This window comes from Notamacropus eugenii, chromosome 3 (genome assembly GCF_028372415.1).
Source record: "Notamacropus eugenii isolate mMacEug1 chromosome 3, mMacEug1.pri_v2, whole genome shotgun sequence".
NCBI lineage: Eukaryota > Metazoa > Chordata > Mammalia > Diprotodontia > Macropodidae > Notamacropus > Notamacropus eugenii.
This window is the reverse complement of record NC_092874.1, coordinates 29,089,959-29,116,783: the sequence shown is the minus strand read 5'-3', so window position 1 is coordinate 29,116,783 and position 26,825 is coordinate 29,089,959. Positions and strand designations below refer to the sequence as shown.

At 42.7% G+C, this 26,825-nt stretch overlaps 1 protein-coding gene across 3 annotated transcripts in view; it reads left to right on the top strand.

Moving 5' to 3' along the window:
• The window catches only part of RARB (retinoic acid receptor beta), a 176,155-nt gene that overhangs the window by 39,043 nt on the left and 110,287 nt on the right, over positions 1-26,825 (top strand). For 2 of the 3 annotated variants that reach the window (XM_072651165.1, XM_072651167.1), the window contains exon 2: positions 11,142-11,290. In XM_072651165.1, the coding sequence (XP_072507266.1) occupies positions 11,142-11,290 (149 nt within the window). Of the gene's footprint in view, positions 1-3,360; positions 3,403-11,141; positions 11,291-26,825 lie in introns of those variants that run through there. The other variant, XM_072651166.1, reaches the window with a different exon arrangement.

Sequence of the window (26,825 nt, the reverse complement as noted above, 5' to 3'; positions counted from 1 at the left end):
TTTTGTCCTGCACCTGGACTTCGATGACTCTGGAAGAGAAAGTGAGGTTGTTAACTTTGTGTATGCAACTCTGCCTCACTTAAATCTAATGCACCCACAAGTCAGGAACCCCCCCCCCCCCCATGGTGTCATTGGTCCAAATTTTAATCATTCCTTCAACTCTTGAAAGTTTTCTTTCTCCTTAAATCTGCTGCTGCTACTGACAAGAGCATTTTTAAAGTGTTTTTCTGATATATAAACATGGAATTAGGCACCAAAGAAAATATACTTTTGGTGAACCTAATTCCATGTGCTTCACATGCTGTAAATTAGAATGAATGACTATATTTGGTATCGGAGGTCTCCACTCTTAAAATTGGACCACAGAATAGAGGGAACATTTATTCATCCAACAGGCATGTATTAAGCAACTACTCTTTGTCATGCATGTGCTAAACTAGGGCATTCTTCAAGTTGAGATAACCTCTCCGAAGGGTCCTTAATACTGTTACGCAATTAGCTCCATCTGCAAGCTGAAGGTCATTTGAGCATGGGTTCACTCCGAACCCTGGTTCAGATCATTAATAAGTAGTTAGATGGATTGGGATATTAAAAGATTATGAGAGAGAATTTATCTGAGCCCTGAAATCAGCTGTCTTCGTGTCTTTTACAGGTATGTTATAGAGATATAGATATGTTAATCCCCTAAAACAATAACCTATGAACTTGGTCCCTGAAGCAAAGAAAAAAAAACAAAAAAAAACTACGTGCTTTATAAAGATGAAATGTGGCTACTGAACCTGCCATGGTCCCCTTAGGAAAATACAATCTACTTCCCACAGTAAAAGTCAGTCCCCAGGAATAATTTCTTTTTCTGGCCCATAGCCCAGGTCCATGGAGCTATGACATGGAGTGATTAGATGCTCTGAATAGATAGATGACAGATAGATAGATAGATAGATAGATAGATAGATAGATAGATAGATAGATAGATAGATAGATGATAGAGATAGACATATGTAGACTTAAACTGCCTTGTAGAGTTAGACTATATCTTGAATACAAATTGAGGTTTGGAAAATTATGATCATGAATTAAAATAGAGTGGGTTCCATAATGTCATAGAACTCAACTGAGAATATGGGGTATTGATCAGAACGGACCCAGTGACTTTTCTCACTGAGTTAATGGATAAAAGGTCCAGGGAAGGCAAGAGGAAAAGAAATTCTCATTTACTTAGTAGGATTAAAGGCTAATTCCAACTCCAGCTTCATTTCTAAACTCGTAAATGCAGATGCTTAGTTCTTCACAAACCTGTAATTAGGACAGTCCAACGGGGCTTTACCCTAGCATGCTTAGGTGGGACAGGGGGCATTTCCTTCCCAAGGTGATGATCATTTCTCCATTTCATGGTTCAGCATTGGGCCATGCTGCCATGGAGCCCAACCATCCTCATCCATCTCCCTGCTCCCCAGGCTACCATCTCCAGGGCGTCTTGTTGCTGCTTCCAAAGGTCCACCTTTTCCCTCAAACCTAGATCTGCTTCGTTCCTCACACAACAAACAGCTTGTGTTCTAGAACTGTCTTCATGCTACTCCTTCCCTGTCTCCAAAGTGTTTTTCCTTTAGATGAAAAAAAAATGAGTAGCTATAGCTCTGGTTTCTTACTCATTGAGGGAGGGAGAGGTGGTTTGGAACTAGCCACATGCATGAGCGTACGGACATGTCCACACCAGTCACAAAGGGATAAACTGCAATGATGTATTTAGGACAGGGTGGAGGGTGACATCATCGCAGAGTCCTGACATCAAAGGAAGGTCTTTCACCCCATTGCCAACTTCAGCCTGCCTTCAAAGCCTTTCAGAATAGTAAGCTTACTGGGGTGATGACAAGAGGGACAGGTCTCTGAAGTCATTTATGCTAATGACAAAACAGCATTTCTGGAGCCTCTGATCTGCCTTTGTCTACATCCTCCTCTCCCGTGTCCGGGACCTGCACCTGTTGGCTGCATGGATGGAGTAGCAGGAATTCTCATCACTCAGCGGCCTAGTGGGCTAGGATCCCAGGTGACCGGGTCACGGGCAGGTTACAGAGTCAAGGCCGCCTGGCCTCCCCAAGAACCTTGGTTTTTCCTCTCTGTTTTCCTTCCTTTGCTCTCCCAAAGATTAGGATTGTTCGACTGCCTAAGTCACAACCAAGCGAGTCATTCATTTTGGCAATAAAATGTCCCCTGCAAAAAAAGTCCAGTGGGGAGTTCATCTAATTTTGGAACTGGTTTCCTTAGGCCGCCTTTGAGGTAGCTCAGGAAGGAATGAAATGTGGATGGAAGCAAGAGCTTTTTCCTGAAGGATGAGTAAAAGCAGGCCGTTCACATTCAACCCAATCAAAATGGAGTGATCTGCGCGATGGGGTTAGTTTTTCAAACGTTTGGAGGCGTATAAATAACTTCTCCCGATTAAATGTACACACACACACACACACACACACACACACACACACACACACACACACACACATGCACACACGCAGCAGAGAATCTGGTTCTAATTACTTGTACTTTGGGTGAACTTTTGTGTTTCCTCTGACTGGCTAATGTATGTAAGCTGTGTGTGCCTTGCACTCGGGCAGTGGATTCACAGGCACACACACACACACACACACACACACACACACACACACACACTCTTTCTTTCTCTCCCCCCCATTTCTCTCTCTCTGTCTCTCTCCCTCTCCCTCTCCTCTCTCTCCCTCTCCCTCTCTCTCTCTCTTTCTCTCCCTCTCTCTCCCTCTCCCTCTCTCTCTTTCTCTGTCTCTCCCTCCCCCTCCCCCTCCTCCTCCCTCTCCCCTTTCCCTTCCCCTCTCCCTCCCCCTCTCCCTCTCTCCTCCCAGACCGGCTCATTTTGGTGCCAACAGAATGTTTTGACCAAATGCGACACTTTCCTGTTCACCCTAATTAGCTGAAATTACTCCTTCCCACCCGGGACCCTGAGCTCCAAGCTCCAGATCCCCCCGGGGGCTAGACAGGAAATGCTTTTGACTTTACAACTGGGCTTTTTTTCTTTTCTTTTCTTCTTCTTTTTTTTTTAAAGACTCAGCTGTCCAGAGAGTACATTAAAATAGTCTTAATAATCTTTGGATCCCAGTGAAATGAAAGGGATTTCGTAATGCCTCCTGGCCTGCCTGCCTCTTAGTCAGTGACAACATAAAATACCCCAGTCTGTCAACATGGGTGAGCCCCACCATAGATTACTGCTTACAAAGGATCACCCTGCTCCCTTAAAAACGTTATCTGCGGCTTTATCTAACCTTTAGAAAAATGCCAAACATGTTAGGAATTGTGAAGAGGGTTATTGTGGGGCATTTCTGGAAGGTTCAGTGGTTCTCAGGTGTGCTGGAAGGGTGATGATCAAGTCTGTTTTCTCAGGTGAGTTTGGTTTCCTAAGTGTTACCTTCCCAACAGAAGTTATATTTATAAAGGGGAGGGAGTGGGGGAAGTCTAAAAGAAAAGGTTTTGTTTTCTCTGAGAAAATCAGCTCTGGGTGTGAGAAGACATCCCTCAAATGTCTACCTAAGACTGGCCTCAGCCCCTCTGGGTGGCTGGGGCTGCGCTGGGCTGCCTTTGTGTTCCGCTTGGCAGACACCCTCCAAGGTGAGGGAGGGCCTGCACATACAATGAGTCCCAGATCTTTTGTCATACCCCCAAAAATCAAACTTGGGGTAGATTTTCCTTGGTTGATGTTATCTTTGAGCATAAAGGGGCTTGAAATATGGGCCAGAGGTTGGAGCTGGTGAGTTCTCTCTCTCCCTCTCCCTCTCCCTCTCCCCCTCTCTCCCTCTCTCTCTCTCTCTCCCTCCCTCCCTCCCTCCCTCCCTCCCTCCCTCCCTCTCTCTCTCTCTCTCTCTCTCTCCCTCCCTCCCTCCCCCCCTTTCCCTCTCTCTCCCTCTCTCCCTCTCTCTCTCTCTCTCTCTCCTTCTCTCTCTCTCCCTCTCTCTCTCCCTCTCTCTGTCTCTCCCCCCCTCCCCCCTTTCCCCCCCCCTCTCCTTCTCTCCCTCTCTCTCCCTCTCTCTCTCTCTCTCCCTCTCTCTCTCTCTCTCTCCTTTTGAGATCCATTTGGAGGGCCCAGCCAAGAGGTGAGCCCTCTCAGTATCTCCAGTTGCTGACTCTTACTAGCTAGCAGTGGGTGCCAAACATCTAATCTGGTCCGAGGAACTTCAGTTTCCCTGGTCTTGGCGGATCTCTGACAAAACCCCACTGCACAGATGGCTAGCAGTTCTGCACACCCCGCTTGGATGCTTCCTCGCTACTCCTTCTTTGGAAAAGAACCATCACGTAAATAAAAGGAGGAAAAATGCATACATAGGAGCAAATGCCGATCAGAAATTATTCCTCAAAGACTGCTTTCCAAAAACCGAAATCACATCAGCATGGCCAGAGCGTGGTTGTTTTATTGAATGACATAGCCCTCTTTCCCCCACGGGAAGTCTAAAAACCACTTTCTGGCTTGACAGAGATCGCTGAATGAGCTAATACGGAACACATTGTCTGCTGAGGCTGCACAGTTTTCTAGCTCAAATTTTATCATTCCAGAGATGGATCGTACCAGCGTGAAATAAGGAGCAAGATGTTTGAGGCCTCTCAAGGGCATTTGATGAATCTCACTTTAATTTAAAAGGACTAATAGATTATTGATGTAAGCAGGACCTCAGTAAAGCAGATCGATACCAGAGCCCACAGAGTCTCTCTTAAATACCAAAAATGACTAGAGAAAGAGACTGGTGATTGGCTGATACTTTCTGTTTTTACTTCATGTCCCGTTTCTCATGAGGATGGGGCATGAATAAACTTTTTCCTCCTAGAAGGGGACAAGTATATTTTTCTAGATGACTATATTGTAGGTAGAAAGGACATTTGAGGACAAGTCTTTTCATATGTGGAAGTGGTCACATCCACTATCTATGATAGTTTTTGGCCTGTGCTGGCCCTCCAGTGATTAGCACAGTGCCCAGCATATGTAGTCGGCACTTAATAAATGCTTGTTGACTGACCAACAAAGTGTCCTTGAATAATCCATCTGGTTTTGCCTCTGAATTTTTCCCATGGTGTTCTCAGGGTGATACTGAGAGCCCGTGAGACCTCGAATGTTGCAAAATACCACATACTTGAACTCATTGAAGAGGAACCAGCATGCCAGTGGAGTAATAATCCTTTACTGGCCCCAGGCAGATTTTACTCAAGGCAGTGGGACATAGAGGAAAAAATGTTTTATTTTCCTTCACTGGTATAGTAGAGTGGACAGCCATCCAATGGAAACCAGGAAAGTGGAAGAACAAGTATAGGGCTGAAACTACAGTCAGAAGAGACCTGGGTTCAAGGTCTACCTCTGACACTTAATTATGAGTTCACCCTGGGAAACCCACTTAACGTCTCTGAGAATCAGTTTCTTCTGCCAGTGGGGAAGATAATAACAGGATTTGTACCTGCTTCATAGCATTGTTGTAAAGACCACATGACCCAAGTGTGTTATGTGTTTTGCAAACCTTTAAGAGCAAATGTTAAACTTTATTGTTATTGAGTCGCTTTGAAAACCTTAATAAAAGTTTCCTTCCTTCCTTCCTCCTTCCCTTCTTTCTTTCCTTCCTTCTTCCCTTCTTTCTTTCCTTCCTTCTTTTCTCTTTATAGCTCTCTCTCCCTTCCTTCCTTTCATCAAAATTAATTAATTAGTTAATTAATTTCATCACCAGAAAAATTGCAGTTTAATTAGAAGTAAGAGGAGGAAGGAGAGGAGCACATTAGATTCTCAGTCTGTTAGTTGGCATCAAAATATTTTCAGTGATACAGAAGTTCAGTCTCAATGCTCTGGGCGCTTGAGCCACAACATCTCCTGTCTGTAACTTGTTTGTACATGTTTATTTGCACCTTGTCTCCCCTGTTAGATTGTGGGCTCCTTGAAGGCAGGGTCTGTCTTTTACTTTTCTTTGTATCCCCAGTGCTTAGGAACACGTCTGGCACATAATAGGTGCTTAATATATGTTGACTGACTGACTGACTGACTGACAGTAATCGTTTTGTAAATGACTAAAAAGATTCTTGGCAAGTTTTTTCAAAACTACCAGGGATTTAAGGGGTACTATAACAGTCTTCTGCTTTTCACGCCATCTTTCCTAAGCTTCTTGCTTGTTAATGGGACATCATTTGGCCATGGTACAGTGGAAAGGGAGGCAGCTAGATCCATGGCACTGTGGATAGAGTGATGGGCCTGAAATCAGGAAGAGCTGAGTTCACATTTGACCTCGGAAGGGTTCTAGCTGTGTGATCCTGGGCAAGTCACCTAACCTCTCTCTGTAAGAATGCCTGTCACACAGTAGGCACCTAATAAATGCATAATGAATGACTGCCAAATAGGGATAATGGTAGCATCTGCTTTCCTGGGTTGTTTGTGAGGAGCAAATGAGATCATCTTGTAAAGTTCTGTGTCAAACTGAAAGCTTAGTAGACATGCTAATTACTATTATCATTCTATCATCATAATTATCATTCTAGCCCCAGAGCTAAGATCCCATAACCCTTTGTCAGAGATTTGAGGGATGGGATTTGTGCTTTGGGGATGGGTTAGACCCTGTGCCCTCATGATGACATTGGGAGCTAAAGGTCACCTTGCTTAGCCTGAGGCCCTGCTATCTGACCCACTGCCCTGGAACGATTGTATGGTTGTCCCATTCGAATATAAACTCCTTTGGAATTGGGATAATTGTATTTATTGTATTTGTACCTCCTGGGTAGCTCATAGAATTTACATCATGAATGTTTGTTGGATGTTTGATTTTTTTTTTTATTCATTTGCACCTCTCCTTTTACAGGTAAAGAAACTGAGTCATAAGGAAGTCAAAGAGCCTCCATTTTGAGGACACTTCCAAACCCTTAGAGACTCTACAATTCTCCCTTTTCTTTGGAAGGAGAAAAACAATAGGCTGCCTTTACTTCCTATGCCATAGTAATGACAGTTAAGAACCAGACTCTAAAAGTCAGACCATGGGCTTGATGCTGGAATAATACTTTAAGAGAACTTTAGGGTTTTTCTGACAAACCACATCTTCAGAGTTTCTGCATCAGATTTTTCATAACATTTTAAAGCTAATACGGACAAAGCTGATCCTATACAGTAGCAGTAAGGATAGCGATAGCTTGCATTTTTGTTAAGGCTTGCAGCATCTCATTTGCTCCTCACAGCAGCCCTGGGAGGTAGGCGCTGTTATTATACCCATTTTACAGATGAGGAAACTGAGACTGAGAAGGGGTAAGTGAATGTCCCAGGGTCATGCAGCCAGGAAGCATCTGACAGAGGATTTGTATCCAGCTCAAAGTCCAGCGTTCTGGTATAGGCTACTAATAATAGCAGTGAAAATAAAAAGAGAGTGAATATGGAAGCCAGAGTAGCCATTCTTGGTGGTGGTGGTGGTGGTTTCATTATCTTCTAAGTAATTGATGAGGGACTGCTTGTGTATACTCTATATAGTGGTAACAACTTAGTAGGTGAGATGGTCTAGGGAACACAGTGTTCCACTTGGAAGCAAGCTAGACTTAGGTTCAAGACCTGCCTCATTCACTTCCTCACTGTGTGACCCTGAGCAAGTCACTTAACCTTACTCAGCCTCAGTTTCCCCATCTCTAAAATGGGAATATTATTAACGGTCTTTCCCTCACAAGGAAGTTCTATAACAAAGTCCCCTGTAATGCTCACACCTTTCTTCCTACATTATGTCTGGTTTATTCTGTACAGTGGTTTGGCTCTGGCCTTAGATTTTGAGTTCCATGAGGGCAGGGACCATTTTCACCTTTCTTCATATCCCCAGCACTTAGTAGGAGCTTAATAAAGGCTTGCTGATTTAACTTATAAAAAGACCACTTATTATTAGTTTACTTATATCCATAACAGGCAACAGCTGGGCAGATACTTGACGCTCACATGTTTGATAAATGAATAAATGACTGACTATTCAGGAGGGATTTCCATCCTGACAAAGATTGTTGAAGTTTATTTATGCATCTATATTTATTTTCACATCCACCTGTAATATTTACTAAATGTGGACACTCAGTTCATCGGATAAGACATCTGAGAGGGAAGAGAGCTCAAAAATCACATCCAAGTTCTTAATTTTACAGTCAGGGATTTGAAGCCCAGAGAAGTTAACTTGTTTGCTCAGGGTCAGACTAGGAGATTGGAGGATGGTCAGGATTGGAACCCAAGTCAGGATTTTACCCCAAATTTAACACTCTTCCCCCCTGAATTTCCCATTGAAACAGACGGAGTTGTGAAAATAAGAAACAGGGGCAATATTGTGTGTCATAAAAATGGCATTTTTCCCAAACAGAGAAAGGCAATAAAATATTTCTCCTTCTGAGTTGATTATGTTTTCAAGTGAGCAAATGGTCAGATTGGAAGAACAACCCAGTGTCTAATTTTATCATCCAGCTTTTTCATGATCTTCCCTGAGCCTAGTGCACTGTCGAGTGGAGGCAGCAGATGGTTCAGCCAGGACTGTGAATGACAAGAAAAGGGAAGGAAAATGGCAGATCAAATTGGCTCTTTTATGGGTGGGGCGTGGAGAGGGAATTGTCTGCATCCGAGACTGGAAGACCATTCGACCACATTGTGCTCTCACCCTCCTTGTCCCCCCCCCATTGATAAACACCCTCACTCTGCAGCAGTGGAGTACTGGGCCATTTTGCTGCCCTCCAGAGCAACACTGACCCCATGCTGAACAGGCTTTTGCAAACCTTTTTCTAAAATGAATTTTTATTCTGAATTTAACAAGCATCAAAAAAAAAAAAAAAGATAATAGATCCATACCCAGAGTGAAACAGAAAAAAGAGATTTATAGACAACTGTCTTTTCTGAAAAAAGTATATAATAAATTCAGTGTGTTACTTTCACAGCTATCCAGCTTGTCTGGGTTTCTTTCCGAACTTCTGTGAACTAAAAAGAAATGTTTCAATGACCTTTTTTCCATTTTGGGGGGAGGGCAACACTTGCAAACTTTGATTTCCTTCCCAACTTTCTCACTCTCTAACACTGAAGAAAAAAAAATCCTTTTTAGAAACAAGCATAGTCAAACAAGAGGGAGGGAGGAGAGGGAGGGAGTAAAAGGGAGAGAGAAGGAAAGGAAAAGAAGGAGAGTAAGAGAAAAGGAAAAATAAAAAAGGGAGGGAGAGAGACTGGAGAGGAGAGGAAGGGACAAAGGAGAAGGAGAGCAAGGAAGAGAGAAGAAAAGAAAGAGAAAAGGGAAGGAGGGAGGGGGAGGGAGAAAAAAGAGAAGGAGAGTGAGAAAGAAGGAAAAAACAAAAGGGAGGAAGAGAGGAGAAGAAGAGGAGACAGAGAAGGAGAGAGGGAAAGAGAAGAAAAGAAAGAGAAAAGGAAGGGAGGGAGAGAGGAGAAGAAAGGAAGGGGAGAGAAAGAGACAGGCAAAGAGAGATAAGAAAGAAAAGAGAGAGAGAAGAGTGTGAGGAGAGAGAGACAGACAGACAGAGTTGGGGAGGGAGGGCAGAAAGACAGACAGACAAAGATAGAGTTCCTTCCTGGGAGCTTCCTTTATTTTACCAAAGAAATAATAGGTCACTTAAAAAAGAAAAAAAGCCCCCAAAGCAGTAAGCAATCAAAAGAAAACAGTCTGCTTTGCATGCACTCAGGACACACTTGTAGGCTGACCGAAAGTCTTCTGAGGAAACTAACAGAGACAGAAACACAGGCTCCTCAGCCTGGGGTAGGGTGGTGTAATGGATGGAGTTGGGAAGACCTGGGTTCAACTCCCTGACCCCTAGCAATCGTGTAACCCAGAGCAAGTTGCTTTTCCTTGCTCAGCCTCAGTTTCCTTCTTTGTAAAACAAGATAATCCTCATTCCTGCCCAACAGAGCTCTTGTGAGCATCCACTGAGAGAAGTGATGTCAAGCACTTTTCCAGACCCTGAGCTGGTAAATATCGAGCTCTAAGTATTGAGCCATTATAAATGATAATCCTTGACTTTTGTTTGGACATTCATGTTTTACAACTTTCATTTTCTCTTAAAGCTTACACTTTCACATATACTAACTCATTTCATTATGACAGGGCCAACTAGGAGTCAAGAGACCTGGGCCTGATTCCCAGACTTTGGTATGACCTTGCAAGAAACACTCAATTTGTCAGGACCTCATTTTCATCATCTGTAAAATGGGGGTAAATAATATTCTCTCCTTGATGGAGAATAGAGCTAGGGTTACAACTCTAGCCCTAATCCTATATTTTTCTGTCCTTCACAGAAAGTGAAGTGTTTTCAGACCTTAAAATGTTATACAGGTGAAGGAAGGCAGGATCTGTGATTTTATCAGCAGAACTCCTGGTGTGGGAGCTCCTTCCACAAATACAGACCACAGCCCATCTATGATTTGTCAATAAGTCCTGTGGAGTTGCTTGTGGCACTTCAAGGATAAGTGAAGACTCAAACTCAAATTATTGTTCATTTAAACCAAATTTTAAACTGTCTTAATTTTTAAAAACTTAATTTAAAAAATGTCAACAATTATTATTATTATAAACTCAAATTATCGTAATCCCCATTTCAGAGATGAAGAAATTGAGTTTCAACTGAGATTTTGAATAACTGGTAAAACAATAATGGTACTAGAGAACGGAGAGTGAAACCTACCTCCATTCTCTGGGCAGAGAGTCAGGAGGCTGCACATATTGTCAGATGTGGTCATGGGATGGACGGCTATTTTTGCTTGACTGTTATTACAAGGGTAGATTGCTTCCCTTTCTCTATCTTTTTTTTTTTTTTTCAGGTGAGGGAAAATAAATGTTAATTAGAAAATTAATTTATAGATCTTTAGGGGAAGGAAAAAGATCTATCTAAATATGAAAGACTTAAAGAGTAAATAAATAAAAAAGACTTAATAAAATTTAAAAGAGAATCATCTGCTCAGAGGAGTTAGTGACAAAGGTCACACATATGTGACTGAGCCTAGGTGCTACAGAAGGGCCCTCATAGAGGCATGAACACCACTGTCCATCATGACCTCTTTCTGGCCCCAACTTGTAGAAATTTTTCATAAGATTAGAGGTAACAAAGTGTGTATTATTGACAAAATGAACTAAAAATGCCTTTTTTTAAAACTACTTTTGCAGCTATCGAAACACAAAGCACCAGTTCTGAGGAGCTTGTCCCCAGCCCCCCTTCTCCGCTCCCGCCTCCTCGTGTTTACAAGCCCTGTTTCGTATGCCAGGACAAGTCATCAGGCTATCACTATGGCGTCAGCGCTTGTGAGGGATGTAAGGTGAGTGCCCTGGCCCTCGGGCTTCCCCAGCACTGCCCTTCCCTGGCAGAGACACTCATCCCCCCATTCCTTCCTAGGGAGGCCCCATCGCTAAAATGGGGTGTCGATACCAGAACCTCTAATTCTAGCCATGTCTGCTGTGGGCATTTTGTTCAGTCTTGCTCAACCCTGAAAGAGTTCTGATTTTCCCTTGTAACTCATTGTCTTAAAATAAAATAGAGGAATAGATGTATTGGGAAATGTACATGATTTAAAAACAAAGGATATTAACATCAATTTTAGCAATCTGAATGAAACATGGAAATAGACAGAGAAATAGAAATAAGTGAAAATGTCCATTTTAAAAATAAGGATGAAAACAAGACACTTCTGAGAAGGATCTCTTGGAAATCTGAGACTAACACCAACTCTCGATGAACATAGTGATTTTCAGATAAATGAGTGCTCTGGGGGATTATATCATCATAATTTAGAGCTGAAAGGAATTTCAGATGACGTGTAGTCTTAACCCCTCATTTTCCAAAAGAAGAGAATCGGACACAGAGATAAAAAGTAACTTTTCCACAGTCACACAGTTTAGGTAATAAGTGTCAGATCTGGGATTCAAACCCAGGCCCTGAACTCCAAATCCAGTGTCTGCTGCCTGCCCTTCCAATTCTAGGAAGTCAGTTTAATTCAGTTGAACTCAGCAACAATTTATTATTGCTGCCATGTATTTTCAGTCCTGTTTGACCCTTTGTGACCCCATTTGGGGTTTTTTTAGGCAAAGATACTGAAATGGTTTGTTATTTCCTTCTCCAGATCATTTTACAGAGGAGGAAACTGAGGCAAACAGGGTTAAGGGACTTGTCCAAGGCCACACAGTAAGTGTCTGAGACAAGATTTGAACTCAGATCAGCCTGAAGCTCTCTACACTGCAGCACCTAAACAGTTTATTAGATACATGACAAAGATAAAGCATTCCCTGTCCTCAAGGGGTCCCTGTTCTGCTGGTGGGGTGGCATGTACACAGGTAAATAACTGCCAAGTTGATTAAGGAGGGGGAACAAAGTTGTATGTATAGCTGATGGCATATTTCTTGCCTTCTTAATGGATGGGGAAGAGACAGGAAGAAAGGAGAGAATTTTGAGTTCAAAATTTTAAAAAATAAATTGTAAAAATGATTTTAATTTTTTTAAATAAAATAAACCTTTCCTGATTTCTGTTTTTTAAAAAAGTGGCTAAGTTTGCTAACAATTGGAGGCAATCTGGGAAGACTTCATTGTCCCCTGAGTTGAACCTTGAAGGCAGAAAATTCTGCTTTTAGAGGCAGAAGTGAGGATGATTACATTCCCAGAAATGTAGGGGATACTGATAGGAACAGGCAAAGATGGGATGGAAGGTCCCACTCAGGGGATGGCTGGTTGTTCAGTTTGCCTGAACAGAGGGTGCACAAAGCGGATTCCTAAGAAAAGAAGGCTTTAAACTCAAGGGAAGATGACATTCTGGCTGTTTGACTCGTGTTGGTGCTGCTGGAGGCATTAGTTTAAAATGTCTGCGTAAATAGTTTGACTACATTTGCAAACAACTGAGGGGATTGTGGGGAGATGGGCAGGATCTCCTGGTGGCTTTTCAGTGCCAACTTTGGGGGTCTTTGAGTGGCTGATGGTTGGGTTTGGGGCCTATGGGGGCTTGCCACTAGTTGTGGATCATTTGACGTAGAGTCTGGATTTGGGGTTCTAGGCTTCAGAACCTTGAAAGCCGAACAAGAAGAAAAAATAAAAGAGAGGAAACTAAGAAATGGTTGTGGCTGTACAAGGCTTGGCCACAGGGGCTAAGTTGAGCTGAGATGTAGAAATCCGATGGATGTTTCAATAAAAGTGGGACGAAAGGCCCTGGCTTGGAACCTTGGCTCTGTGGCTTACTACCCTACCCACCTGTGTGACTTTAGCCGTGTCACATCACTTATCTGGATCTTACCGTCTTCACTTCTAAAAATTAGGGGTGAGACTAGATAGTCCAGATACCTTTCCTTTCCCTAATCTGCCCTTCCTCTTACTAAGCCACCATCTTTATCTAGGGTTCCATCATGTCTGTCCTGGACAAATTGCAGTAACCTCCTAGTTGTACTCCTGAGTCTCCAATTCATTCAACATATGCTTGCCAAAATGTTCTCCCCAAGCATAGGTCTGACCTTAGTACCCTCACTCAAGAATAAGCTAAAGCTCCCTATTGCTTCCAGGATCAAACTGGGCTCTGGGTTCACTCTCCAAACTTATTTCCTCCTCTTCACACATGCTACATTCCAAGCAAACTGGCCTATTTGCTATTTATTCCCCAGCATTGAGTTTCCATCTCTGGGCTCTATGACTTTATACTGGCTATCCGCTAGAATGGATCCTTGTTTTCCTTCAAGGCTCAGTCCAGGGGCCACTACAAGAAACCTTTGCCAATCCGTCCAGTGACTGCCCCTTCCTCAAATGATCTAATATAGCTTCATCTCTTTACAGGCTGTATCTCCCCTCTTTTCCCTGTTGCCTGGCACTATTGGCCTGGATAATCTCAAAATGCAAGTTGCTATTGATCAGGTCTATAATTTTCACCAGATCGTTTCAAACCAATTGCTTAAATTCAATTAATTACAAACCACACTCGATGTTGATGTGGATGTTTATTTTTTGTGGGGGTGATATGCTGTTAGGGTGAAAAGGAGGGAACAGAATGCCTGGCTGCTCTCATGCCCCCTTTGGGGTCACCAGGCTCAATTCCAGTGTTGTTCTGATAGTACAATCAGCTGAGCTTTGGACCCCCTCCATAGCGTGGTCTCTCTACACACACTTACCTAGATAGACTTCTGAGGAAAATGCCTTCCCTTGGCCTGAGCCTTGGATTGTTTGGGGACAATCACAGGACAACTCCGTTTGGTTGGCTTCCGAGTTCATTTCTGGTAGACAGGAAAAAGAAATGAATTGATTGCACATAAGGCTATTGTTTTATTATCAGTAACCCCCGGCTGAACTGGTTTATTTTGGTCTGAACAAAGATATTATAGGAAAGTTTAGACTAACTTCCAGGTTGCTTTGCTGGACTGTTGCTACAGCAGTGGGGGATGAGCAGTTCTTAGGATTGATTAGTACATCAAGTTTAGAGATAGATATTCCTTCACTTCGGGAAATGTGGAATCTTACAGAAGCGTTTGAGCTTACCTTGTGTGTGTGTGTGTGTGTGTGTGTGTGTGTGTGTGTGTGTGTGTGTGTGTGTATGTGTGTGTGTAAAGGAGACAAAGAAGGGGGAAGGAAGGAAAGGGAGAGAAAGAGAGAAGGAGAGGGGGAGAGATTAAAGACAAATGGAGAAAAGGACAAAAAGACAGAGAGAGGAGAAAAGAGGAAAGAAAGGGAGGAAAGAGAGAAGGGAAAGGTGGCATGAATTGGAGAGTGAGGTAGGAAAAGAAGAGGAGACCTTGCTCAGTCTGTCCCCCTGCCCAGGCTGTGTACTAGGGAAGGGAAGCATGTATATAGAGTGATGGACTGTTGTGGTCAAAGGGCTGAAGTCTGGCTTTGCCATTTCGCTTCTCTGGGTCCACCCGTGTGGACACGCATCTCATTGGTGCCATGCTAGATGGGCAGTACCCTGGTATTCTGTACATTCTGCACACGCTCATCGATTCTGTCTTCGTCACCTCATTCCTCAACCATGGTGCTGATTTTTCGCTCTTTTGGAAGTGAGATGAATCTGGCAGTAATAGAATCTGGATGAACTCCGTTAAGCCCTCCAGGTTTTTGCCATAGTACCTTTTTTGTCATGATTTTCTGGATGTCTTTGGTCTCTAAGTCAGTCCTTTCCACCCTGTGCCTCCCTTTGGATCCCTTCGTTACAGAAAAAATAAGCAGCAAGAAACTAGAACCATCCTGAACAGACAATGAGCCTGACACTGTGCCCAGTATTTCAGGCTAATAGTGGTATACTGCCCCTCCCCTCCCCAGCTTTATGCTGTGAAAGAGGAGATGGCTTTCATAATTCCTTTTCCAGGACCTGCCTTAGTTTGTCCATTACTCAGAATTAAACATGCTTTTATTAAAATGTCTTAATTATTATGTATATTTTTTCTTGGTTTAGTTCAGTACTTTTTTTCCCAACGTTATCTCAGGGGAGGTCTCTGAAAAGTAGTATGTCTTTTTTCCTTCCCTAATCAGTAAAGGCTTTCACTATTGACCTTCCTAACTTCACAGTCTTCCTCTGTTCCTTCTTTCTTTTCTATGGCAAGGTGTGAGTCCCAGATTCTTATGGTTTTGCTCTGGCCAGATAGGATACAGAGCATAGTCTACCCCTAACTAGCTGTGCATCTTGGAACAGGTCCCTTATTTCCCTAGGCTTCGGTTTCTCTATCTGTAAAACAAGGTCATTAAATAAGAACATCTCTTAGGTACCTTCTAGCTGAGAAGTCTCTTATTTTTCCCTTTTTTGCCACCCACCATGCTGGGTACAGAGTAGTGCCATTGGCTTATAACTCTAGAGATGGAAGAGTCCTCAGAAACCATCTCATCCAAGCTCCTCAGTTTATAGACAAGGAAACTGAAGCACATGACAGAGAACATGACTTGCCCAGGGTCACACAGCTACACGAGATCTGAGGCCAATGTGAACCCATGCTCCCCTTAAGAAGCCATCTGGTTCTGCCCAGTCTGGTCTGAGAATCTCTTCCAGAGCAGTGGTCATCCCCCTCTTCTTGAAGACCTCCAGTAAGGGAGTCCCGCCCACTCTTGGATACCCCTCCTTGTTAGTAAGCTTTTCCTACATGGAGTTTAATTGGCTCCTTGGAAGTTTCTACCCATTGTTCCTTGTTCTGACATCTGGAAGATGCGGAACATGCCTGTTTCTTCCTTCATACCAAATACTTAAAGCCAGCTATGAGGTCTCCCTCTGATGAAGGATGCCCTGTTCCTTCAAGCAACCCTCCTGTGGCGTGAGCTCAAGGCCCGTGGCCATGCTCGTTATTCCCCAAGCACTCTCCAAGACTGCCATACACCTGGGACCTGGTCTGGTCATAAAACTGGAACAGACCTGAGGGGTCATCTGGTCCAACCTCTTCCTCTACAGCGGAGGAAACTAAGACCCAAGATGTTCAGATGTCACGCCCTATATCACCCATGCCATGGGACTTGAAACTAGGATCTCTGGTTCTAAACCCAATGTTCTTTCCATTGTAATGCATGTGATGTAATCAATGTATATTCATTTGGTAAGAAAGTAATGGAAACTCATCTTTAAGCTGTTTTGGTTTGGTTTTTTGTATTTTTTTTATCTTTTCAGAGCATCCCCAACTTTCCTAGTCACGGGGTAGAGGGGGTCATTTAATCCATTCTTGCTTTGGCATTTATTTCCTCTTCGCCCATGGGCATAGGAGGCTTTGGGCACTGTGACGTGGGGCCCCTCCTGGAGGTTTTTCTCGAAGAGAGGAGCATTTAGTTTGAGAGATTTGTGCCATCAGGAAGATAAATGTTTGCACTTTATTTTAGAATGTCTATTAAATATTACAGATGTACTTAGTGATTTTATTTGACCGAGGCCATTAAAAACTACATTTTTAAGTTGGCGTGGATAAACATTTAAAGTTATGATGTGTTTGGTTGGGAACATTTCGGCTTAGAAGATGTTGTCCTGCCCTCTCTTTTGTGGGTTCGTTCCCAGCTCCTTTTGCCAGGAGAGCTTAGCCCCAGCTACGCCAAGGAAAGTTAATGAGAAAAAAACCAAATCCTGTCTTCTCTGTGGTTGGTGGTTTTTTTAACCTCTGGGATGATGAAAATTCTGTCTATTTCTCCATCTGGACTTCAGCAAGCCCTACCCCATGGCTCAAGAACTAAGAGCTGGTTGAATCTTTCTGATGCTGCGTTCAAGAAGGACTTAAGAGACATTTCAGGAATGTCCGAGGAGGATCTGCTGGGATTGGGGATAGGGGGTGGAGGGTGGAGAACTGGTTGTTATAACAATCATGTCAAAGAAAGCTTTGCCCTCATCCAGGATGGGCTGTGGAAGTCTAAACAACACCGCTGTGGGCCCAGGCTCTGAAAAGAATTGAGATTGAACACTCAACGTTGGTGTGTATGGGCTTTCGAAAAGCTCAGGCTCACACTTTAATGATTCCAATCCGAGGGTTTCCCGTATGTTGGCAAACAGAGCGCTGGTCCCTAACGTGTTGGTTTTATAAACAGAGACACAGGATCCTGAGGATCAGATTTCCACCATGTTTGACACATTCTTTTCTCCTCTCTCCTTATCTCCCCCCCTCTTTCTCCCTCCCTCTCCTCCCTCTCTCTCTCCCCCTTCTCTTTCCTTTCTCTCTCATGCTGTTTCTCTCTATACATTTCTGTTTCTGTAAGTCTGTTTCTCTCTGTCTGCCTCTGTCTCTCCGTCTGTCCCTCTCCCACCTTCACTCCTTCCCTCCCTCAGGGTCCCTTGGTTGATTACTGTCCCTTTAACTTCATAGTCCTATTCAGACCTGCACTTCTGTGGAAAGAGCACAGATTGACATCAGAGCACTTTTTAATACTATTAATTAGAGATGGATTGCCAGTCTGCATTGGTGGAAGGAGTTTCTGTACATAGAGTTCCCTGTGCAGATAAAATCATGGGTCTAGAGCAAAGCTTCTGAACCTGGGAGCCATGAATTTTTTAAAATATATCTTGATAACTTTATATACTATTATAGTTTATAGCCAGCTACGTGGAGCGGTGACGAGAGTGCCAGCTCTGGAGTCAGTGGACCTGAGTTCAGATATGATCTCAAACATTGACTAAGTGACCCTGGGCAAGTCATTTAACCCTGTTTGCCTCAGTTTCCTCATCCGTAAAATGAGCTGGAAAAAGAAATGGCAAACCACTCCAGGATCTTTGCCAAGAAAACCCCAGATGGGGTCACGGAGAGTCAGACATGACTGAAACCACTCATCAGCTGCAACAACAGTAATGATAGTTTATGCATTTGAAAACATGAGAAGGGGCTTTACTGTGTGGTGAAGGGGTTTGGCTTTACCTATGGGCTTTACCAGACTGAGGCAAAGAGTCACAAGAAAAGGGAAGAACCCCTCATCTAAGCAATCTTCTACAGCCTCCCCACCAAAAATATCCCCCAAAACAATTCATGGTTTTCAGACATTTTTCACAAGAGGTAGTATGGTACAGTGGAGAGGGCCCTGGTTCTGGAGTCAGAGAGTTGGGCTTCAGATTTTGCCTTGACACTCCCTGTATGACCTTGGGCATTTCACTGAACCTCCCCAGAAAGGTCTAAACTTCCTTTTCAGTGAAATAGTGAGGTGGTGCCTTTCCCCTGCAGCTGGATGACCTCACCTTCTGCTCAGTAAGGGAGATTAGTCTTCTGATTCACCTCCTGGTGACTTCCCAAGTACCTGCTTCATCCATTTCCCTTTGGCCAAGATGAACACCACATCTTCAGCAGAGTCTTGAGACAAGGCTGCAGAGCTATTGGGGAGAAGGGGTGGAAAGAAATAGAAACATCAGAGACCCCTTTAAAATGCAGAATGAATTCTCCCTATCCAAAGGCCCAACCTACATGCTGACATCTTGCGCTGAAGTAATTTAAAATGAGATCACATTTTGGTAGAGGAAAAATGGTTGGAATTGGGTCTTTATAACTAATGATTTCAATCCATTTTCTTAGAATTGAATTCGCTGTACTACAGAGGGTGTTTAAGTAGATTTTAGAGAAAAGTGTATCCGTTTCTGTATTGCCCCTCAGAGATGTGGGCAAGCTGACTTGTGACCTTCTTATCCTCACCTATACCCACCATATCTGCCGTCCATGCTCTGGTACATCAGACATTGAGAATAGCAGTAGGGAGATCCATCTTGGAAGGTTGGCAGTGACCCACAGAAGGAATAATCAATTCTTGAGTTGAAAGTGATACTAAACCTATGGCTCCATTTGATGTAAGGAATGTCCAATGAGCAAACTCCCTCTACCAATGCAAATTGACAGCTGGGCTTATGCGAGGGAAGAAAAGGAAATTTATATAGTGCCTACTATGTGACAGGTACAAAGTGACAGGACTTTATCTCACTTCTTATAAGAACCGTGTGAGGTAGATGTTAATATTACCCCCCTTTTGCAGATGAAGGAACTGAGGCAAACGTAGGTTAAGTGACTTGCCTAGAGTCACGCAGCTAGTAAGTGTCTGTGGTCAGATTTGAACTCAGCCCTTCTTGACTCCAAGTCCAATAGGCTGCCTCAATTTACAGTCTTAGATTGAACACCAAGAGATTGGGTGATCTGTCCAGGATCACACAATCAGGATGTGGCAGGAGGGAAACTTGAACCCAGATCTGATGAAGTGGGAGGCCACTGTGACAAGCTATCTTCCTGAATTACTGGTATTATTAATAGTAATATAATTAATATATTTTTATTGTAATAATTATAATATTAGCAGCAAAAACATCCACTCAGTCAAGGATCAGTATTTACACTTACTATCTGGCTGATTTTGGATAAGTCAGGTACCCTCCTTGTGCCTCAGTTTTCTCATCTGTAAAATGAGAGAATGATGGCCCCTGAAGTCCCCTCCAGCTCTAGAGCTCTAATTCTATGACTTTGACCCCTCTTGGACTCAGTTTCCTCATCTGTAAAACTTCAGAGTGACAGCCTCTGAGTCCCCTTCCAACTCTAGGACTTTCATTCAATTAGTTAGACCCCAGTTCTGTAAGTGGAGGGGTTGGGGGACCCAAGGAGGCCTTAGGGTTAGCGCTGATGTTCTTCGTAGAGGCAAAGCCAGGAAAATGGAGGGTGCAGGCTGGGCCCACGTCGGTGCCACACAATGGCAGCATTGTCTGGGGGCCAAGTGAAAAGCCAGTGCTGCTGCCGATTCTGCTGCCTGTGAGGGCCTTGTTCCTCCATGAACTCTGAAAAGATGACATTCCTTTGTGAGTAGTGTCCTGCACAGATCTTCTGGCCCGGCTCTGACGGCCAGCAAAGTGGCCTCAGTGTAGATTGCAGAAATGTACAAAAGACAGGCATGTTTGTCTGGCCATCAGACATGTTTCTTCAGTCAGGGTGCCGCTGGGCACTAGCCTCCTGCTCCTAGTGGTCGAAAACTCAGATAGTGAATTTAACTTAAAGCCTTGTTCTTAAGTGTTCCCCTGGCAGCCTTTGAGTTTTAACATCATGCCCCTCCCCACTCTCAGCATTTTCTGGAATGCTTCATTTATTACAAAGATTGGTGCCCTGGAAAAGAAAATATTCCAAGAAGACAGAATCTCCAGTGACACCCTCCCCCTCATACACCCCCCCCATACACACACATACACACACACCCGCACACGCACACATGCCTCTCTCTCTGAGGAGGCTTTTTTTAATGCACACACAAAAAAATTCCCCTGAATTGGCAGAAACCCTGAGCTAGAAAATGTGAAATGGACTTCCTGGGTTCTGGGAGCTTTAAAAATAATGAGCTGGAGAAAACTTCTTGAGTTATGTCAGGGAAGGGAATCTTTGGGGTTTTGAAAAGGCTTTTTTCCTATTTTCAAAAACTCAGATAAACCAGAAGGCTCAAGCTGTGTTTGCGTGTCCTTTTGTATGTCTGAACCTGAGAATAGAAGCAGACCACGTCCACACCAGCCATTCAGCATTGTGGAGACAAGACCCTTCCCCAATTACCGTGGCTGCCCGTACTGCCAGGCCAATCCAGCAAAGGCTCTTGGTCTCTTCCTTCTATTCAGAAAAGTGACCATTTCATTTTGGGCACTATTTCCTTATTTACTCAGAGTGATGTGATTATTTGAACGTAGTTTGCGCCAGCTGGTGCTTTAGAAAGCTGCCCTGTGCATGCTTACTAAGATGAGGAGCTCAGATTTAGTGGGGATAAGCACCTGTGACTGATTTCAGCAAAATGGGCACTTCCAACGTCTCCCTCCTGGGCATATTCTCTAGGGGGTCAAAGACGGGATGAAAGGTGCCCAATGTGCCCCAATAGACATATCAACCCCGTTTGTGGTTGAAAAAATCTCTGAAAACATTCAGTCAGCAAGGACCTACTGTGTGCATGGCAGACACCATCGTAAGTGCTAAGGGTACAAGGACAAAAGTGACACTTTCCCTGCCGTCAGGGAGTTTATATTCTAATGGAGGAACTAGCAAATTATAACGTATGCACATCAAATATGTGTATCTACATCCATATAGATAGATAGATAGATAGATAGATAGATAGATAGATAGATAGATAGGTAGATAGATAGATGGATGGATAGATACACAACGTACTCATAAGCACATATAAGAATGTAGACAAACTGTATACAAAATGAATAATTAGCAGCCAGGGCACTAGCAGTGAGGGAAAGGCTTTGTATGTGACCTGGACCCCTTTGGCGGTCCGGGGAAGCTTATAGACCCATTCTCAGAATCATCTTTTCAAACACAACCCAGTAAGAAGGCTAGATTGAAGTCAGCAAGATGCCTCCGACATTCATGGTCCAACCCTGAGCAAGCCACTCTCGGCCTCAGGCTCCACATCTGTCGAAAGGGGACAAATGACATCTTTCTCCCGTGGCTGTGAGAATCAAATGAGATGATATGTTTGGGGAACTTCTCAAACCTTGAAGCTCTATGGAAATGATAGTTTTATGGTTACTACTGTATTTTTATATTTACTTTATTGTTTCATAAAATAAAAATCACAGAATTACGAAGGAAACCAATTATTTTGAAAGTTATGAATATTATACATACACACACACACATATATATAATACACACACCCACGCATACAGACACACATATATTTTGACGGTAATAGACCTCCATTATAGAACCCCTGATGTAGAAGGCGTCTCTTAAGCTGGCTTTTAAAGGACATTTGGAAATCTAAGAGATAGAGGTACATAAGGCAAAGGGGAATTTCAAGCATGGGGCATAAATGGTACTAAGAGCAGATAAAAAGTGATCTCCCTCCATGTCACAGAAAGTAAGCGGCTGAGGAAGCCGGCCCCACAGAGGATTATGGCACATGCGGATAGACCTGGCTTGTCAGGCTGCATTTTCTTGGTTGTCTTTGTCACATAGTGCTAAGGGAGAGGTGATGAACGGGGAAACAGTCGTGATGATGATGGTTTTTTAAAGATATCCATAAAACTTTTTTTAAAAAAATTATTAGAGTTTTCTTAAAGTTTTTGATATCTCTTCCTTTCTCTTTGAAATAAATCACAACAGTTGTTTTCAGGGGGGTTTCTTTGTTGTTGTTTGGGTGAATCTTAGATCTAATCAGTGAGCTGAGAGCACCATTAGCTCCAGGATGGAAATCATGGGAGGCATGTTGGTTTTATGTGTAGGCCTGAAAACTTCACTAAATTGAGAATGCTGGTCCTTTCCTCTAACTGGAATTTCAACATAAACCTCCATATTAAATTACATTTTGTCCTTTAATGGAGATAAAAAGAAAGGCCCTATATGCACCAAAATATTTTTGCGGTAGCAATGGGCAACAGACCTCCCTGGAGGTCTGGTTTCTTTTTATCCCTTTTCCCCTTCCTCTGACCCTTTCCCAGTGTGGGCCCCCATCGCCTCCAGCCTAGAGCAGTGGTCCCCAACACTCTTGATGAGTAGATGACATATTTTTAACATCTCCTAAATCCACCAAACACCTAACATAATATGAGATGCACTCTTAAGTGTTTATTGATTAAGAAAATCAATGATGACAAAAGCTTCTGTGAATTCAGGAAGGATTTTAAGCTCATTTGTGTTTTGTTAGTCAAAATAACATTTGAAAAATCACAATAATAATAACTGATGTTTCTAAGGTGCTTTGATTTTTGCAAAATTCTTTGCATAGATTATTTCATTTGATCCTCTCCACAACTTTGCGTTTGTTGTGAAATTCTCTACTTACAAATGAAACTGAGGTTAAGAGACTGTGCCTTGCCTAAAGTAGGCAGAATTCGAATGCAGATCTTCTCAAAACCAGTCTTCTTTCCCGCTGTGTTCTGCTAGTTCTCTCCTAGGGGTCACCTCCAAGGTATGGGAGGACATAGGAAGGGAAAGGGAGCCCCTGACTGGCTACTCCCTGCTTTCTCAGCCTTCACCTAGTCAGCAACACAGGAGGAGAATAATGGACACTGGACTGTGATCAGAGAACTTGAGGGAAACTTTGTCACCTTGACCAAATTATTTGCTCTCCCTGAGCCTCAGTTTTCCTATCTGCAAAATGAGAAGGATGGCCTCGATACCTAAACTCCCATCTAATTCCAGTCTTTATGTAGCATTTTTTCAATGTATCTTCTTTTGGGGGAGAATTAGAGTAAAATTTTTAAAACTCTGTAAACAAAACTATCTCATGCACTTATACCTACTTATGAATTTTAAAGAACAATCCACAGAATGATTGAAACAATGTAGCATAAAGTCTTTTATGATGGTTCTAGACATCTGTTAGTGATTGCTGTTTGAGGCTGTAACCTCAAGTGTAGCCACATTTCTTATTCTCCTAATCCTACAACAACTATGGCCCCTTTTTGACCTCTTTCCTTCCCTATTCCTTGCTTTTTTTTCCCCTTACTGGGTCTTTCTCTATCTTTCCTTTTAAAAAAAATATTTTTTATGGCAATGCTTGTTTTTACATGTCAATCCCAGACGCAACCCCATTCCCATCTTTTCAAATTGAACTCTTACTTTAAGAAAAAGTTAATAAAAGACAACTTATATAGTGAGTGTGTCTAATATTGTAAAAAGTGTAGCACAAGGTAGTCCCCCCCCCCCATCTTTCTGCACAAAAGAGGAAAATAAGTTTCATTGTTTGTTCTCCTGAATCTAGAGGGGGTATTAAAATCCCATCAGCTTGGGGTTTTTTAGCGTTCTTTTCGTTATTTCAGTCATTGTCTGTCTCGTCCTTTGTTTCTGCTTGCTACATTGTATATATCACTTAATACAAATCTTCCTGTGTTTCTCTAAATTTTTGATATTTGGCATTTATTACTTAACAGTAATAGTCTATTACTTTTAAATGCCAACTGCTCTTTGTTCGTTTGCCCATCGATGAGCCCCCATTTTGTTTCCAGAGCTGGACCACCATCAAAAGTGCTGTTTTGAGTATTTTTGTTACATATTTGACCATTTCCCTCTCTCCTTTGAACCTCCTTGGGATGCATGCCCGGTGACGGGGTCACTAGGTAAAGGGCATAAAACTTCTTAGTCATTTTCCTCATCTAGTTCCAGACTGTTTTCCAAAAAGTTTGGACTCCTTCACAACTCTTCTTATATTGTATTAATGTTCTCACTCTCTTTCTCCATCTGAATCTCACTCTCTTTCTCCATCTGAATCTCACACAGAATCTCCTCACTCTTTTGTCTGCTCTTCCCTCCCTCATCTTGCTTGGAAAGGGGTAAGAGTTGTGCCCAAGGAAGTAGTTTCCACCGCTTATTTTCTCCCAGTGGTTTCCAAACTTTATGTGACACTGCCCTTTTTTATATAATTTCTTAAAAAGTCTTCCTCCTCTACATTTGTCATAAAGCAATCTCTACAAATAAATTTCTTACCTTCTATTTTATTCAGATTAAGATTTTATTAATATTTTCTAGCACTCAACATACAGATAAAAGTAAGATTAAACTAATGCAAAGAATACAAATACATTTTTCATTCACTTTCCAGTTGTATCTGACTCCATCTAGGGTTTTCTTGGAAAGTGGTTTGGTGGTTTGTCATATCTTCTTCAGCTCATTTTCCAGATGAGGAAACTGAGGCAAACAGGGTTAAGTGACTTGCCTAGAGTCACACAGCTAGTAAGTGTCTGAGACTAGATTTGAACTCTGGAAGGTGAGTCTTCCTGAGTCTAGGCTGGGCTATGTATCCACCCAAATAAATATTGACACGAACAAAATACCAGAAGATAAATACAAATAAAGGCAATATGATCTTCAGATAATTTATTCATAAAGTCCTGTATAAGAACATATTTAACACAATTAGATTTGAGTTTAATTGCTGAAAATGTCAAATAGTTGGTTCTATCCAGTTTGGAATTCTTTTGTTTTTCTAAAACTTGCAATTTTGAAGGAAACCAGCCTTGTTATTTTGTCCTTAACAAGATGAGTGACGTTGAGAATCGTTGATATTATGGCACTTGTAACTGTCACGTAAAGATTGGTCAGCTTCGAGTGGACGCGTTTTACGTTGAAATCTACAAGCAGCCAACAACACAGCTCGTTTGGATGATGGGACCCTGCAGATTAGATCTGCCATAAACCAACTCCAAGTTAACCTTGTTTGCACGCACTGTGTTCAATTATTGAGACCCTGCATTCACTGTCGGAACAAATTCGCCCTGTTAGTCTCACTTAGGTTGACTTTGTTTTAAACTTGGTGTTCATTGAAGAAAGCACCTGTCCTTGGGAATCACTGGGAGTTTTGTCATTGTTTTCCATGCCTCCTTACACGACCAATCCAGGGTTTGTAAGGTTAGGCCTTGGGTGCCTGGAGCTGAGGGTGAGTATAGACCTCATCTATGAGACAGTGAGGTGCAAGGGGGAAGGGAACAGGACCAGAGAGCCATAATGGTGATGGCTTCCATTTTCACAACTCACTAACTGCAAAGTGTTTTGCAATACTCCCCTTTGATCTCCATACTTCCTTTTGCCAGCAACCTCTCTCTTTCCATCCCTAACTGAATAGAGCAGAGAGCTACTTAATAGAGGAGATATCACTGAGACTTTGCTGTAATAAAGATTTGGTTGTACACAGCTGAGACCAGGATTGCTGCTGTTTGCATTAAAAACATGTCACTGTGTGTTTACTCAGGCCTCAGGGTTTACTTTGTTTGCTTTCTTATTAATTATCTTGACCCGTGGTATGGTTTGTTCTCCTTAAAGGCCCCAGGAAAACTTGTTAAGGAGTTCCTCCTGAGGCTAGGGATCACAGATTTCACCCTGGGAGGAACCTGGGAGGTCATCACCTACAGCCTCCTTCTTTTCCACTTGATGATAGCGAGGCTGAGCAAAGAGGCCAGAAATTGCAATGTAGGGTCAAACTTTCCAGCCTGAAAATCTCCAAGTGAGCTGGGAAGGAAAATTCAAGGCAGCTTCTGGGTGAAATAGAATCTTGGAACAAGGAAATGGAAAACTCTGGAAGATGCAGATCTCTAATGAATGGAAACTCTGGTTGGAAGAGAAGGTTTAAACTTCCCTGATTTCTGTGGCTAGCTGAGATTCTGATGGGGGTTAGGACAGTGCCAGCATACATATGTCTTAGGCTCATTAGGTAGCAATCTAGATCTGGAAAAACCTTTGAGATCTCTTTCATTTTACAAGATGGGAAACTGAGGCATGAGAGAGGCTACAGGTGATTGGCACCAGGTCACCTACCTGACCTCACCCTATTCACTTACTATAGAATTTCAAACTGGAAAGGACTTCAGAGGCTGTGTAGTCCAACCCTCTTGTTTTACAGAGAAGGAAACTGAGGTTCATAGAAGCAAAGATTACATGGGTAGAATTTGAATCCAGGTCCTCAAATTTAGTCCCTCTAGGGGGGAATTATTTCCATCTGAG